Raw genomic sequence first — 16,442 nt, forward strand, 5'->3', positions numbered from 1 at the left:
CTGGAGAATATGGTGGGTGGGGGAGAACTTCCCAACCCAACTCCACAATCTTGTGTTGTGTCATGGAGAAGAAGAACACCTTTCTGATTGACGAGGGCAGGGTGTTTATGATGAAGGACTTAATTTAAATGTTCCAGGTGCTGACTATAGATCTCTGCATTGACAGTTCGCTGTGGATTGAGAAATTCGAAATGAATTACTCCTTTGATGTTCCACCAACTGCAAAGCATCATTTTCTGTGGATGGAGTCCAGATTTTTGAGTTGTAAGTGGTTTTTGTCTAGGACTAAGCCATTGTTTTTGGCATTTAATATTCGCATAGAGAATCGATTTTTTCATCACCAGTGACAATTCTGTCCAAAAATGGTTCACTCGCATTACGCGCCAGAAGAGATGAAGCAACATTCACATGTTGGAAATGATGGTCATCGGAGAGTTCATGAGGCACCCAAACACCTTCTTTATGGAGTTTTCCCACATTTCTTAGATGTTTACGTATTGTTCCATGAAGTGACATGCAATTTCAGGGCCATTTCATGTGTTGCCTTGGGTTAGACTCAACAAGCGTCTTCAGAGCATCAGTATCAATTCCAACATGTCCACCACTGCCATCACAGTTTTTAAGGCTAAAGTCATCATCGTTGACACTTACGAACATTCAAAACATTTCCATAAACTTCTTTGATATTTTTTGTGGCTACAGAGGCATTGTTTCCCTTCTTGTATTTAAACAGAATTACATACTGAATATGTGTCTCGTCATGCGCCATCACCATAAGGGATTAGAGTATACTAAACTTCACACATTATATAGGCTACACTGATGTGACATTTAGGTGGTTCATTTAACTATTATACATGATGTACGTTTTTTGGGGTGTAATGAAATGCGACATTAATTTCTTGATGACCTAATATATTCATTAAATGGTATTTTTTATATACAGAGTGGGGCAAAAGTCATGTTCTATAGGAATTTTAAATAACAATAAAATGAATTTTTTTTTGTTATTCACAAATCCCTATGGGGTGCAACTTTTGCACCACCCTATATATGTAGTTCAGTTTATATATTTTTATTATAATCAAATATCAATAAAACAGAAGTAAACAGACAAGAAGCTAAATCCAAAAGTCATATATCAATGTATGATATAGTAAACATAAGACAGAATCAGATTTCATGAGAAAAGGTTTTTATAATGATTTTTGATTAATTTCATATATATGTTGAGTTTTATGTTTTATTAACTAGGCTGTACAGATTATACTTTAACCTCACCAGCAACTTGGTGTTGTACATATCCTTTTGTTGTTTTACACAGTTTTTAAACATAAAGGTTCTCCATTATTGTAGGATGTAGAGAGTGCTGGGCTGAACATGATTTCTAACTCACATTTCTTTCTGTGTTTGTGTAGTGATTGGTTTTGCCACCAGTGGATGTGTATGTCGAGTGTGAGTGACTGTGTTTAAATAAGTTCTAGTCAGTATTGTTTTGATCATGTCTGTATATGCAGTTTTGTTTGTAAAATTTATGTTGTATCAAGCTCAGGTAAGTCTTGTGCATTTTATTTTGTTGACTTGTTTATTGATTTGCACTGTTTAATTTGATGTACTGAAATTTATTTTTGTTGTGCTTTGCTTTTTAATGACACACACACACACACATATAGATGAATTTTATATCCACCATTTTTACAGTATCATTGTCCACTATCATTCACAGTTTTATTCCACTTTTCATACATAAAACACAAAATAACATTTTTCTTTATTAATCCTTGCCCTGCTAGGGGTTTCTCTGATGGAACAAAGCAAAATCATTCAATAGATAAAAGACTGATCAAGTCATGAAAGGTCTAACAAATATCGTTTTGAACATTATTATTAAATTATCCATGACCTGAGACTAAGATTTTTAATTTGAAATTTATTACAATTGTAGATATTATGATATTGAAAATTGAATAAGAAAATAATTTGAAAAAAACATAGAACAAAACTTGTGAAACTAAAATTAAACTCTCTGTAAAATTTCATTAAACTTTGTGAACTTACCTTATGGCATGATCAACTGTCAAATACTTTATTTTGGTTACAGTCATGCTAGGAAATTATAATTTGTTTAGGTACATTTAACTATATGTGTATGTCCATAATTTTTCTTAACAAGAACTGGTTGAGACCTTGTACTTCTACTAAACACTCATGCTTTTGCACAGTACCCCAGTCAGTGCTGGAAACTTAAGTCAAAATAAATGTTCACATTTTTCCCCCTTGAATACACATAATTTTTTCTTATTTAAAGAGAGCCTTTTTGCATATCATGTAAATTAAATTTATGTGCAAAACTGATCTTATGCAAACTGTTATAAACAGTAATGGTGTTTTTTTGTCAGTAGTTTTCAGTTTTTGTAAACAATATAACCTATTTATGAACCTTTTAAAAAGCCACCAACTTTTTTATTTATTTTTTAAAATTATGCCAATCAAAGATACATATTGCTTTGTAATAGAGCTGGGTGATTAACTTGATTAATTGATGTAATCAGTTACATATGAGCATCAATTTCATTCATTAGTCTCATGTAAAGTAATTGATTAGTCAAAATTGCTATTGAATCAATTAATCTCATGAAAATAATCAATTCATTGAAATGAGTGTTTCTGTTTGTTACTGTTTTCAGTCATTTCAACTATTGAAGTAATCAAACTATAGCCATTATGGTTTATCATTATTGTTATTTTTGATTAATTCAGAGTTATTTAGTCTAATTGGTTACTGTCACAACTCGTGAAAATAATCAACCAATCAAAATTTGTGTTTCTGATTATTACTAATTTCAATTATTCCACCTAAGTTTCATGTTAGAGTAATCAATTAGTTGAAAGTAATAGATTAATGAGCCCAACAATTAATCATTTAGCCAATTTCACTAGTCACCCAGCTCTGTTTTAAGTATATTTTCTGAAATCAAAACACTAAAGACAGTATACATGCAGTCTGTTTAATAGTGCCTTCAGTCAGCAAGTATCATATTACTAAAAAAAGCTAAGACTCTCAATTTAAAAACAATATTCTCCTTGTCAATTCATTGAATAGTTAGGTTTGTAATCATACTGTTATTTTTCATGGATATTTGATGCTGTTGATTGACAGATGTAATACAGTTTATCTCTACATATGCTTCACTTGTCCAAAACAATACCTAATCTATGCAATAATACCAGCACTTATTTAAAGTAATCAGCACTAAAAATATGTTTTAAGTATTATAAAAAAAACCTACATTAGTTATAACAACATATCTCTTAAGCTTTATTTTACTTTTTTTTGCATGTGAAGTTTTATTTTCAATATTTATTTTAGAGAGCTAGACAAAACAACATGTTAACAATATTTGTAAAAGTAGCCTATTCCACTGTTTGCAGTTTCAGCTCTCTGTTGTTGTTATCACTTTCTCCTGCTTCCTTTCTCCTTTCCTTGTCTGAATGTCTGTGTGGAGACCGAGAGATTTGAACCTGCGGTGGCATCCAAAGAGGTTTACTAAGCAATTTTGGTTCATGAATGAATTTCCTGTCACCAAACTTGCAGAAGCACAGGGAGCAGACCAGGAGCAAGTAACATCAACAGTCTTGACATCAAGGACTTTCCTAGGAGAGCTTAATCTGACTGGGAAGATGGTTGGTGAGAAGACTAAAAAACAGATTCTGATGCTTTTAGACAATGAAAATCAGATAAGAGAAGAAATGAAAAAACCAGACACAGTGTTAACCTCCCAGGCTGTAATTGATAAATTTGGTTTTAATATAGATACTAGTAATACACCACTTACTGAAAGTCAGGCTCTATGTGTAACAGATACAGGTACAAGTCCAATACAGGCAGTATCGTGCACTGACAGAGGTATAAGCCCTATTGCAGTATATTCTCCAAGAAATGTTCTGTTTAGAGAACAACCCAGACAATATGTAGGTACTTCTGAGCTCCAGGTTCAAGGCACATTACAATTTGCAAATGAATTACCAGAAACATCACAGAAACAGGATAGTGTAACATGTGAAGAATGTCCAATAGAAATACTGCTTGATCGCAAAGTTTTTGATACTGTAGATGGAAGGGCAACTTCAGAAAGTAAACTAACTCTTTCTAGCTTTGGAACAGGAAGAACATTAGATATTCATTTCAAAACAGATTCCCAAATTGAAATATCTTATCACTCAGATTTTTCTACCTCCAAACCTCTTGCCTATCATGTTGGGATTGGAACAGATGAAGAACTGTCAGAACAAGGAAGCAGTTCTCTCAGTCAGTCACTTACTGAATCAGCCATTGGTCCTCACAGAGAAAAAGATTCATCCCATATTTTACCAGGTGATATAGAACAAAAAATGAAAAAAAGAGAAATGGGAACAGGTACATCTAGAAATGGAATATCAGAAAAATTTGATGCTGCCACAAGCCCCATCGTAGGACTCACTTCAGAAGCTGCCATATCAACAGAATCACCAGAAAAGAGTGACATAGCTTCAAGTCCACTCTTAACGGAGTCAAAAAGTATTGGCTTAAGTCCTATGTCAGATGCAGGGCTGGAGATTCTTAAAGAGGATATTTCTGCTCAAACTGTATCTCCAGGCTCCTTGTCAGTCAGTACTAGTCCTCTGGTAGAGTTGGACCCTAGTAATTTGGTTAGGTCAAGCATGGAAGAACTGAATTTACCAAATTTGCAAGATGAAACTAATCAATATTATTCCTTTGATAGTGACCTTGAATCAGAAGCAGGAATTGAACATAAAAAGATTGATGTTGGCAATGGCATAACTTTGAAAACTTCTTCACTTGACATAGTCTCAAAAATTGAATTACCAAAAGAAAACATACTACAAGAGCTAAAAGATGACAAATTAATGTTCTTTCAATTCTCAGATGAAACCTCAGTCTCAAAATCTAAACAGGAAACTAAGGAAACATCAGAGTTCTTAATTACAAGTAGTGTGCTTGAACAGCAAACAAAGAGGGAATTAGAAAAAATCAGTAAAGCTGTCAGCTTGAATACAACAGAAGGGAAAGAACATGATCTGACAGATGAAAAAGAATTGTTGCAAAAATCCATGAAAACAAATCCACAATTTAGTCCTGATGTTCTTTTTACAAGTTCACTTAAAAAAATATCAAAAGAAGAACAAGAACAAAAGGAAACAGACCATGAAACAAAGGTAGCAGAATCAGAGATGATGAAAAGAAAAACAGAACATGATATGGAAGTTGGAGAAATAGAAATAGAATCAAAGAAAACTAAAACAAAAGTTATAGAGCCAAAAATAGAATCAGAGAAATCAGAACCAGAAATTAAAGTTGGGGAAACACAAATAGATATAGAGAAAATAGAAAGAGAAATGGGAGTTAAAGAGCCAGAAAAAGAATCAAAGGAAAAAGAATCTCAAATTAAAGTTAGTGAAGCAAAAGTAAACTTGAATAAATCAGATCATGTAGTAAAAATTGATGAAACAAAAATAGAGCCAAAGAAAGCAGAATCTGAAATCAAATTTAAGAAGCCAAAAATAGAAACAAAGAAAAAAGAGCCTGAAATGAAAGCTGGTGAGCCAGAAGTAGGATCAATGAAAACGGAACCTAAAAACAAAATTGGTGAAACTGAAATAAAAACAAAGAAAGCAGAACATGATATGAAAATTAGCAAGTCAGAACTAGAATCGAAAAGAAAAGAATCTGAAATTATGGAACCAAAAATAAACACAATAGAAAGAGAACCTGAAATGAAAGTTGGTGAAACAGAAATAGAAGCAAAGAAAACAGAAATTGAAATGGAAGTTGAAGTATCAGAAAAAGAATCAAAGAAAAGAGAATCTCAAATTGAAGTTGATAAAGCAGAAATATATGCAAATAAATCAGAATCTGAAGTGAAAATTGAAGAAGTAGTAATTGAACCAGAGAAAGCAGAACCTGATATGAAAATACGGGAGTCAGAATTTGAATCAAGGAAAAGAGAATCTGAAATGAAAGTTGGTGAGCTAGAAGTAGAGTCAAAGGAAAAAGAATCTGAAGGGAAAATCTATGAAGCAAAAATAGAACCAAAAAAAGTAGAACCTGATATAAAAATTAGGGAGCAAGAATTAGAATCAAAGAAAACAGAAGCTGAAAGGAACGTTAAGGAGCCAAACATAGAAGCAAAGAAAAAATCTGAAATTGGTGAAGTACAAATAGTACCAAAAAAAGCAGTACCTGAAATGAAAGTTGATGAGTCTCAAGTAGAATTAAAGAAAAGAGAACCTGAAGAGAAAATTAGGGAGCCAGAATTAGAATCATGGGAAAAAGACTCTGAAATGAAAATTGGAAAGCCAAAATTAACATCAATGAAATTTGAACCTGGAAGAAAAATAAAAGAACTGGAAATAAAAACAAAAGAGTCAGAACTTGCAATGAAAATAGAAGAATCAGAAGCAAAGCCAAAGAAATCAGAACTTGAAATAAAGGTAAATGAACCAGAAGTAAGTGTAAACAAAATAAAATTTGCCTCAAAGTCTAGTGAATCAGAAATGTTTGTGATACCAGTAGATAAAGAATGTGAGTTTCAACAAACAGAGCTAGAGATTGAACAAACAATACAACATCATGAACAAGGTGAAAAAGACAAATTTGTAATAAGATCTAGCGTATTAAAATGTGAAACGGAGCTTGACTTTGGTTTGAAATCAAGAGAATTAGAAAAAAGACATGAAGCACAGCAAAAAGAAGAAACTTATAGTGTGTATGTCACAGAAGCAGAAGGATCAAAAACATTCTTTAAAGACATAAGAAGTAAAGATGTAGTAACTTCAGATATAATATCATCAGCAGAGTTTGATGTTTCAGAGATTTCAGAAACAGGAATAGATCTTATTTCTGAACAGCATGTTGAACGTGAAAAAACAGAAATAGAAATGGATTTTACTGGAAAGGAAAACAAACACTTTACTGGTGAAGAGCCACAAGGAGATAAGTTACAGACACAGCAAGTAGGAATCAGGTGTTTATTCATTGAAACTCCAGAGGAATTATCAAAGAGTTTAGTGACTGAGGTGCTAATAAAAGAATCAAAAGAACCGGATAAGCAAGTTTTTAAAAAGGAAGTTTTGAGATCATATGAAGAAATACAAGAAGGAAATGGTAGAACAGGAACTGTTTTAGCTGCTCCAGATAGTGAATACTATACCGAATCAACAAAAAATAGGGCAGTAACAACAGTTAAGGATGAAGGTTTGTCCCTTTTTAAGGAAGTGAAGCAAACATCAGAACAGCCAGTTGAATCGGATACAGTATTGTTTAGTGATGTTAAATTTGGCAATAGGAAAAGAAGCAGTATTTTAACTCAAAAAACGGGGAATAGTGCAGGAATTTTTCAGAAAGAGACAAAAGTTTATTATACAGAAAATGACCTTAGAGTAGGCACTCAAGAATTCACAGTTGAAATAGAAGAGGAAGCTGTTGATATGAAAAGTCAGGATATTCTAACACTGGAAGACATGTGCAGTGCCCTGTCTGACTTGCCTGAAACAGACAGCCTGACTTCAGTTACTTCAACATCATCATCGCTTGAAATGCTGACAAAGCAACAGGTAGCAGATACCATTACTTGTGTTTTATCATCAGCCAAAGAAGCATCTTCAGAACCAGAATCTATCCAGCAGGAAATCCCAGAATTTGCAATGGACCTTAAAAGAAAGGAGAATGAAAAGCAAAAACTTTTCCTCAAGCAGGTACATACAGTAGATTCAAGTGATTTTCAAACTTTCCAAAAATCTGCATCATTAAATATGGTGGATTTTACATTGTTTTCGGAACCATTAAATCACATTTCAGAATCAGAAACTACTGAAAGCTCAGGCTCAAGTGTTTCAACACAAAGAGAATGTTATCCTTTAACTATTGCAGGTCCATCAGAACCAACAATAATATCTGAAACTGATATCACCGAACAGAATAGTTCATTTCAGTGTGAAGATCTGTTGGATGATTGCATTAATGATAATGGTAAGAAATTGGAGGTCTTTGATGCTAGTAACTTTTCATGCATCAAAACTGATAGTCAACTTTCCCATAACATATTTCCTGGTAGCCAGCAATCTAAAAGTGATAAAATAGATGAAACTTTTGAAGAAACACAAGAGAATCTTAGAACCAGTTCAGTTGAAGTGGCAGTCCATAAAGAAGAACAAAGGGCTGAAAGTGTTGAATCATTTTCTATAGCAGAAAGTGTGATTGGTGTTGGTGAAGAGATCTTAGACTTGGATTTTTCAGAAGAGGTTGTTCCCAATGAAGAAACTGTAATGCCAACAAGAGAACGTGCTGAAATTGTAGAAACATTTCCCATGTCCTTTGTAACCTACCATGTACCGTCTTGTCATGTAGGAGAGGAGCAAATAATTTGTAAAAGTAAAGTTCTTCCAGAGAATCTAATGTTACAAGGAGAGACAAGCAAAGATCCCTTTTCTGAACAAAAACATTTTAAAGAAGATGAAATAGTTGACTCTTCTGAATATCTCTCGGAAAGAAAAAACATCTTGTACACATTTCCTTCATCTTACAAGGAGAAAATATGGGAGAAAAAGGAAGCAGAAACATCAGTGGTAACATCTTGTAAAGGTGAATATTACATTTCTAAAGTAAGAAACAAGCAGAAAAATACACGCTAAGATACTTAGTATTTCAAACTTCTCAGATTTACTTTAGAAAGGATCAAGTTTTCTTATAAGACCCTGGTAATACTTTCAATTTTCATCATTACTATTATGCCTCTATTAATATTTTCAATTTCTGGAAATATAATGCTGTTTTATATCATTTGTATTATTTCTCTTTCATTACCCTGGATTTATTAGCAGATTACTAAGATCAAAGTGTTATCATAATTAGTGTTTCAGAATGCATAAACTTATCATTAGTTGCCCTGTACTAAACAGTTTTAACTGAACTACAATTTAATGAAGTAATTAGATTGAATGTTTTTTGAATAAAATTAACTACACAAACAAAATATGTAACACTTTTTGTCTAATGAAACAAAAAAAAAAGCAATTCACATGTTGGTATAAATTTATAAGTTCTCATTGAAGTTTGAATTTAGATGGTGGAAAAATATATATATATAAGACCAAATAATTTTATGAATTTTTTACACTAATATATTAATCTATATATAAGTTATTAATGCCTATATCTAAATAATCAGGCATTTAAAAAAAATTAAAATACTTACATTCCAAACTTAACAGGAATGGAAGATAGGAGCACTGTCTTTGTCTCTCCTACATTGAGGATAGCTTGGAGTAATATTTTGTATAACAATTGTACCAGTTTGGTAGTGATGTAGTAATTTGTTTTATGTTGTACATTGCAAAAATATACAATATTTTTCTATCACTTTAACTTTATTATATGTATAATTGCACAGTGAAACAATACAGAATTGAAAAACACTTTACAACATTAAATGCAGAAATTCAATATATTAGGATTTTTTTTTTGCTTTGTTATTTTGTATGTATAATTTCTTCATATTTGAGTATTTCACATTTTTCATAGATCTTCAGTACCACCATCCTCTCCTCTTAAAGTGTCATTTCTTTAATTATGTACAAAACTAGTAAGTGTAGAATCAAACATCTTCAGTACAACCACTACTCCCTCCTTTTTCTTCTTCAGGTCTTTGTACTTCATATTTTAAACAACTCTTCAGTACCACCATTATATCTGCTCTTCACATTTGTCTCTTTCTTGAATGCCAAACAAATGGACTTAATAATTCACATTCTCGAAACACCTTCACAACCATCATTACATCTACTTTTCTCTTCTCTCTATCTTGTACACCAGACAAATGGACTTAGCATTTCATATATTCTAAACACCTTCAATAACACCATTACATCTGCTCTTCATGTCTCTCTTCCTTATACATGAAATAAATAGACTTAGCCTAATAATAAAGGTGAAGACTTAGCATTTCAGATTTTCCAAACATCTTCAGTATCACCATTACATTTCCTCTTCAGGTCTCACTTACATGTATGCAAGAGAAATAGACTTAGTATTGGACATTTTTCAATCATATTCTGTAACACCACATTTTCTTTTCCATTCTCACCTTCCTATATGCTGAAAACTTGTTTTTTGCTTTCTTTACCTCTGTTTTTCAGTATCTATTTTTACTGTTGTATTTATTTGACGTGTCCATTTTGGATCGGTTTTATTCATTTGCAACATTTTTATCTCCTTAAACCATTTGATACTATTAGAACTTTTTTTAATTTTACAGATTTGAAGTACTGAAGAACATTATTTTACTTGTGCTTACTAAGCTCTAAAGAAGGATTAATTTGTTTTTCAGGCAGAAAAACAAAATTCAAGTTATTTATGATCCTTCTCACCTTCATGTGCTTGGTCCTCATCTTTTTGTATTTTTTTGCATGGCTTTTTGACCAAGGCTGGTCTTTCTTGAATATTGCTGGTTACCATGTGGTTCTCTCAACTACTTTCCAGTTTTTCCTCCCCAGCCCTCCCCATTCTTTTAGCCTACCTGACTGGGTTCTTAATGTGTCTCTTCATGTCCCTTTAACTTTTTGTTCCTTGTATCATTTGTCCTTTAAAGCTTATTTATTCTTGTGGTCATTGGCATTCTGATGTGTAAACCATCAATTCTTATTGCATTCTATTCCATTTCTCCCATATCCTTCTCTATCCAGATCATGCTTTTGCCCCTAAAGCATCTGTGGCACATAGGTTAATAGTGCATTCACCCCTATATTTCTTCCTTTCATTTTCATCTTTATTCCTGTTCAGATCCCAGTTGCCTCCTCTGTCATGTTTGTATGGTCTGTTGTTATTTGGCCCACACTTCTTCCTTTCACAGTGCCCAATTCCATCTCTTCCTTCTATGGAATCCTTCATCTATTTGTGATTTCATTCTTTCACTCTCACTAGATGGGTCTAACTGCTTCTCTGTTTATTATATTCTTTGCTGGATGGAGAAGCATGTCAGCATTTCCAGATGTTCTCCCATCAAGTTTCTCACCTAATTTGCTCATTGGCTGGTCACTTCCATCACCTATTGGAGAAGATTGTTTGGGTTGGCATATAGATGACCTCTCACACCTTTGTCAAATCTGTTTCTTCCTTGTCAGGCTATGGATTGCCTCTGATTGCTGTTCTTCACACATCATATGTCTCTGATTAGGTCTTTTTTTGTACTCTCTTTTTCAGAACCTTCTAGTCCCTTACAGGGTCCTGCTCAGTGTCAAATGTTGCCTGTTAGAGAATACTTGATCAAAATCTGCAATGTGTAGGGCTGTCCTGGTCTGATATAGTGCTCACTCATGAGATGTGGTGTTCTACAAGGTCATTCGAGGGATCCTCAAAGTGCTCATTTTCCTAAACAAGGACTGATCCAGACTGTACCCACTATGAATGAGCATGAGTAAAACAGGCAGAAGATTCCTGCCCATCCTCCATGCCTAGTTCAAAACCTAGTGTTGGCCTGCTTTTAAAAATAGGGGTTTTCTGGTCACCCATTGCATTGTCTTACAGTGATGCACCTTATTGGACTCCTCACCACAGTTTTATTCTCCCCTTTTTTTATTCTAGAGGAGCATGGGAGCCCTTGCCACTCACCAGTTCTTAGCCACTGTGGTTATGAACCATAGAGTATACCTCCTTAGTGTGACCAATTCCACTCAGTAGAGAGTATGGAAGTGGTGTTCTGTCTGTGTAATACAATTAACCTCTTTGGCTGGCTTTCCCTCATCCTATTGCTACCAGGAAGTCGGGTTCTTGGGTGGTCTGGTGTTTGATTGCAGTAGGACCAGCCTACATAAATCTTTATTTATTTGCAGGGTAGATGTCACTCTCCCATCCTCCCTCATTGGGCTTGAGGTAAAGATGGTAGGGACTCTCCTTCTATTATGGCCCAGAAGCTAAATTCTTTGTGCTATCTAATTTTGGACTGGAGTTGACCCACTACATATGGTCTGATCTAGCCATACTACACATATAGCACTTCTGAAAGTCTGATGCAGGTTTTAGACTGTGCTTGTATCTTCTGCCAACCTTGCAACCCTTCCCTTCCTTTTTGGGTGAAGAGTATACCCTGCTGTAGATGAGGTGTAGTCTTCCAGGAGTGTGCCCCTATACTGTTACAAGATATAAGCTATCATACTCCATGGATTTTCTTTGAGTTATTCCTGATGGGGGCTCATCTAGGTAACATTTTGCAATGGTCCCATCACCTCTTCAACATGGGATTCTAGCTAGATGTGAGAAGAGGTTAAGTATTGCATCAGAAGTTAACATTTTCCAATGGACACTCACCTTTCTCACACTTCCCACACTTCTGGTGCACCTTGCTTTTTTGTCTAATCTTGAAGTTATGATTGAATAACCAGTATAGAGAGAACTTCTTAAGATCATATATCAATGTAGCAAGCTGTGAAAACTTGTTGTTAAAGAGAAGGTGAATAACTGCTTATTAACAAACAAGTACCCAGGGTATCCCTGAAAAAAATCGCTTAGTTAAAGTTAATTATATAATATAAGCTATAAAATATGGGTTCTTTAGTGAAACTTGATGATTAAATATAAAAAGTTCCACAGCAAATTATTAAGCTTAGCTATGGACTGCATAGATTCACCCATAAAACAGATGCCCTGTTTCTCACATATATAAGTAGTATATCTTCACTCACAGCCAGTTATTCTGCTAATCTAGTTAGGATATATTTCAAGATTAGAAAACATTAATATGTTATTAAATGTAGCATTTTCCCTGGGCATTTCATGTGAATATAATTTATTAATCAATTCTGATCTTTGTTAAGGATGAAATAAAGAAGTAAAGGATTTTTTCAAAAACTATATATTAGTAATTTCATGTTTTTGTTTTTATTGTGATTTTAACTGGTTTTGTTAAGCAGCAAAGAGGAAAACAAATTTAAAACAGAAACTTCTGATAACATTTCGAATTTTAAAATTTTCTTATCAACCTAGATACTCTAGTGGTAAAACACTACATTTAAGTAGGCTTTTCTTTAAAAAAGATAAAATACATTTTGTTATTAGGTAAAAAGTTTACATTTTGGGCAGCATGTATATAGCTGGATCACACACACATTCTCAGGAGTAGGTACAGGTAGTCAGGGTTAGAGTATAATATGTTGCCCTGTACCTGTAGTGGAAGATTCCTGAAAATAGAGACCAGTAATAGCCAATGACTGGAGAAACTTCTGGTGCTAAGAGCCTCTACACCTACATCTGTAGCATAAACCAAGTCTCAAAACTGGCCTAGTCAGCGAGTATATTGGGAGAATCAAAACAACTCTAGAACAGCATAATGGGAACACAAATATGGTAAGGAAAGATAAAATTTAAAGCACTAAGATGTTCCGCTACTTAGTTGGAGCTTGGAGAATCATCTAGAGAATGGTTGTCTCATTTCTGATATCTCAAATGCTATGCAAAACATGCATATGGAGGTGGGAAAAGCACCAGCTGAAGCATTGTCAGCCACCAGATGCCATCCTCTGTCTTCTTCCAGAGAGCATCACACTCTAATGGAGTACCAGTGTAGAAGGTGGTCTTTTGTCTATATGACAGTCACAGAGGTATATGTTTTATGTAAAAGTCCTGACTGGACAAATCAACTTAATCATAAAGTCTCGTGTTATAAAGGAGAGATTGTGTTTTTTGTTAATGATTCAACAATCCCAGAAATCCCTGTAAATGTTAAAAGTGGTGTTTGGCAGTATAGATATACATAAGTTACCAACAGAGATAGCCCTTACAGGACATAAAAAATGTTCCTTTAAACAAGAATCAGGATCAGTAAGGGCAGGTAATACAACGTAAGAAAAAGTTTTAAGTAAAAAAGTCTCGATCTGAGTATAAGACCTTCCTAGAAAATAAAGTATGTGAAGTATCAAGGGAATAGATATCAAAACATCTTCTACCCAATGCAAGTGATGAAAACAAAATATGATATGAGAAAGATGACAGAGTGAACAAGTCACTAAGAGTTCAATAGAGGGCAAAGCCAAGAAACACAAAACTAAAATCAAGTCCCATATGAGACAATATCTAGGAACTTGGAGTTATTGAAGATGAAAGGCTTAAAAAAGATCTTTGAATAATGGGGGGAAAAATAGAATGATAGCTTCCATAACATCTGAAAGTGGCATAAAAGGTAGTTCTCTAACCAGCTGTGGAAGAAGTTTGTAAACCACAGTCATGAAATACATATGTTAGGAAAGAAGCAATTTATTAAGAAATTGACAATAAACAAAATATGTTTAATGCACCAACTCTGAAAGGTAGTCCAACAAGATTAATAGACAGCTAGGAAAGAGCTTGACAAGAATGGGCTAACAATTAAGTCACACAAGAAGAGAACCTGGCTTCTCAGATGAAGAAATAAACAACAGCCAGCCATAGATTTCAAACATTGTGAATAAAGGACATTCAAAAATGCTGAAGATGATGTTTACATGGTGGTAGTGGGACTGGTTCTTCCTGAGAAAGTTGACATAATAGGGGATACCATGATTGAATTGGTCAGAGTGGAGCTGTAAGGAGATCATTGAACTTTTAATAATTGATCTTGGCAACTATTTGAGGAAGAATAATCCAAGAAGGGCAGTCATAAAGGAAGTGGTTCTCCTAAGATTAACATAGAGCATCCACTGCCAGAGAATTTGGATCTGGAACTGAAGACCAGTAGAGGGAAAGAAGATAGATGGTTAACTTAGCAAAGGTATTAATTATTAGTCAACAAGTCCCATTGAAAATCCAAAGGATGGAGGGTCCACTCTGTGGGGAGAAGCTGAAGAAATAGAGAAACAGAGAGAGTCTGCCAAAATTCCACCAGGAATATGAACAGTTCAAAGAAGAATGATTAAAAATTAAACCGAAGAAGAAATGTGACAGCAGCAAAGTAAAGACTGTGAGAATGAGTACTAGCAAAATTGTAGATGTAAGCTACCTAGTGTTGCCAACCATTTGTAAAGTTATGGAAGTTTGAAAAAAAAAGAGTCAAATTTAATACTATCCATGAAAAAAAAATGTAAGGTTGATAATTCAGAAGCTATCACTGTGAAATTGCCTGTGTGATATAACACAGAATGCTGGTTTAAAAGTGGCAGAAATTCAAGATAAGCATACTAAACAACTCAAAGCTTTAACATCTTGATGCAAATTTTGCTTCCTGAGGAGTTCAAGAATCAAAATGATGCTGATTCCCCAGTACAGTGTCTCAAACAAGGAGGAGGCATCTGTGAATAGGAGTAGCTGAAGTGTACCTTGAACTCTGGCAATCCAAAACCCCATATTGGAATTGAAGTTATGAATGATTCACCCAAAAGATGTTGTCAGTTGGGGGGTCAATTGAGTGTGTGTGTTTAAGAGACTGAGTAGATGAAAGGATCAGAATAAGCCAATTGTCCTTGGGAAAGTAAAAAAAATCAATGTTGAATGAATGGAGGAGACCAGCCAAAATTGGACTACTTGACAGAAAATGTATTGAAACAAAGCCAAAACTAAGCCAGGAGCAGTGAACTAATAAACTATTCTTGAATGGCAAAAAAGAAATGATGGATGAATAGAGGTAAGAAAATAAGAATCTTGTATATCCACCATTGTTATCTAATGGCCATGACAAAGAAGCTTTCATAACAACCTCATGTTTCCCATTTTTAAATGAGTTGTCTCTGAGATAAGATTATTTGAGACAACTTTATGACAAGTCTCCAATTTCCTGATATCGTTGGAACCACATAGAGATAGTAGTAAAAACTGGAAAGAGTGCAATAAATGATTTTGACTATTCCTTTCTGCAGGAGATTTGAGACTTCATGGTCCATAATTTATAAGTGACTGGATTGGAAGAGGGAAATACATGAAGACCATACTGAAGAAAATGTCAAACTCAAGGATCCCACAGATGAACCAATGATCTAAGACAACTCTCTCCCCCAATAATCCATATAGAAGATTCATCCATAACAGAAGAGTGCCATTGATTACATCAGGAAGACTTGGTAGGGTGCTAGGCTAGTGCCAGTGAAATCCTGCAAAGACAAATTATGCAAGGAAGAAGCTATCTAAATGTCAGCTGCAAAGTGTAGTAATAGAAATTATGACAGTGAGCATCACAGATAAGGAACACTGGAAGGTAAAATTTTATTATAAATAAAACACAACTAGTAATTATCATGAAGAAGAATGTCTGAAAATGAGACAAACCATAGTGTGTGTGGGACAGAAAACTGACAGTAAGTCGAAAAAGAATATCATTTAGATTCCACCCCTCCCACCCCCAGAAAAAAATATCTGATGGTCAAAAACTTGAGAAGTAAGGTGATTAGAGGAAGATGTCTCTACTAAAAGACAATTAAAATTTAAT

The 16,442-nt window shown here is 34.1% G+C and overlaps 1 protein-coding gene across 8 annotated transcripts in view; it reads left to right on the forward strand.

Annotated features, from left to right (window-relative positions):
• The window catches only part of LOC106457879, a 209,608-nt gene that overhangs the window by 156,149 nt on the left and 37,017 nt on the right, over window positions 1-16,442 (forward strand). For all 8 annotated transcript variants that reach the window (XM_022383936.1, XM_022383937.1, XM_022383940.1 and 5 more), the window contains one exon: window positions 3,596-8,641. In XM_022383936.1, the coding sequence (XP_022239644.1) occupies window positions 3,596-8,641 (5,046 nt within the window). The remainder of the gene's footprint in view (window positions 1-3,595; window positions 8,642-16,442) is intronic.

The sequence above is a fragment of the Limulus polyphemus genome, unplaced genomic scaffold (assembly GCF_000517525.1).
Source record: "Limulus polyphemus unplaced genomic scaffold, Limulus_polyphemus-2.1.2 Scaffold385, whole genome shotgun sequence".
Lineage (NCBI taxonomy): Eukaryota > Metazoa > Arthropoda > Merostomata > Xiphosura > Limulidae > Limulus > Limulus polyphemus.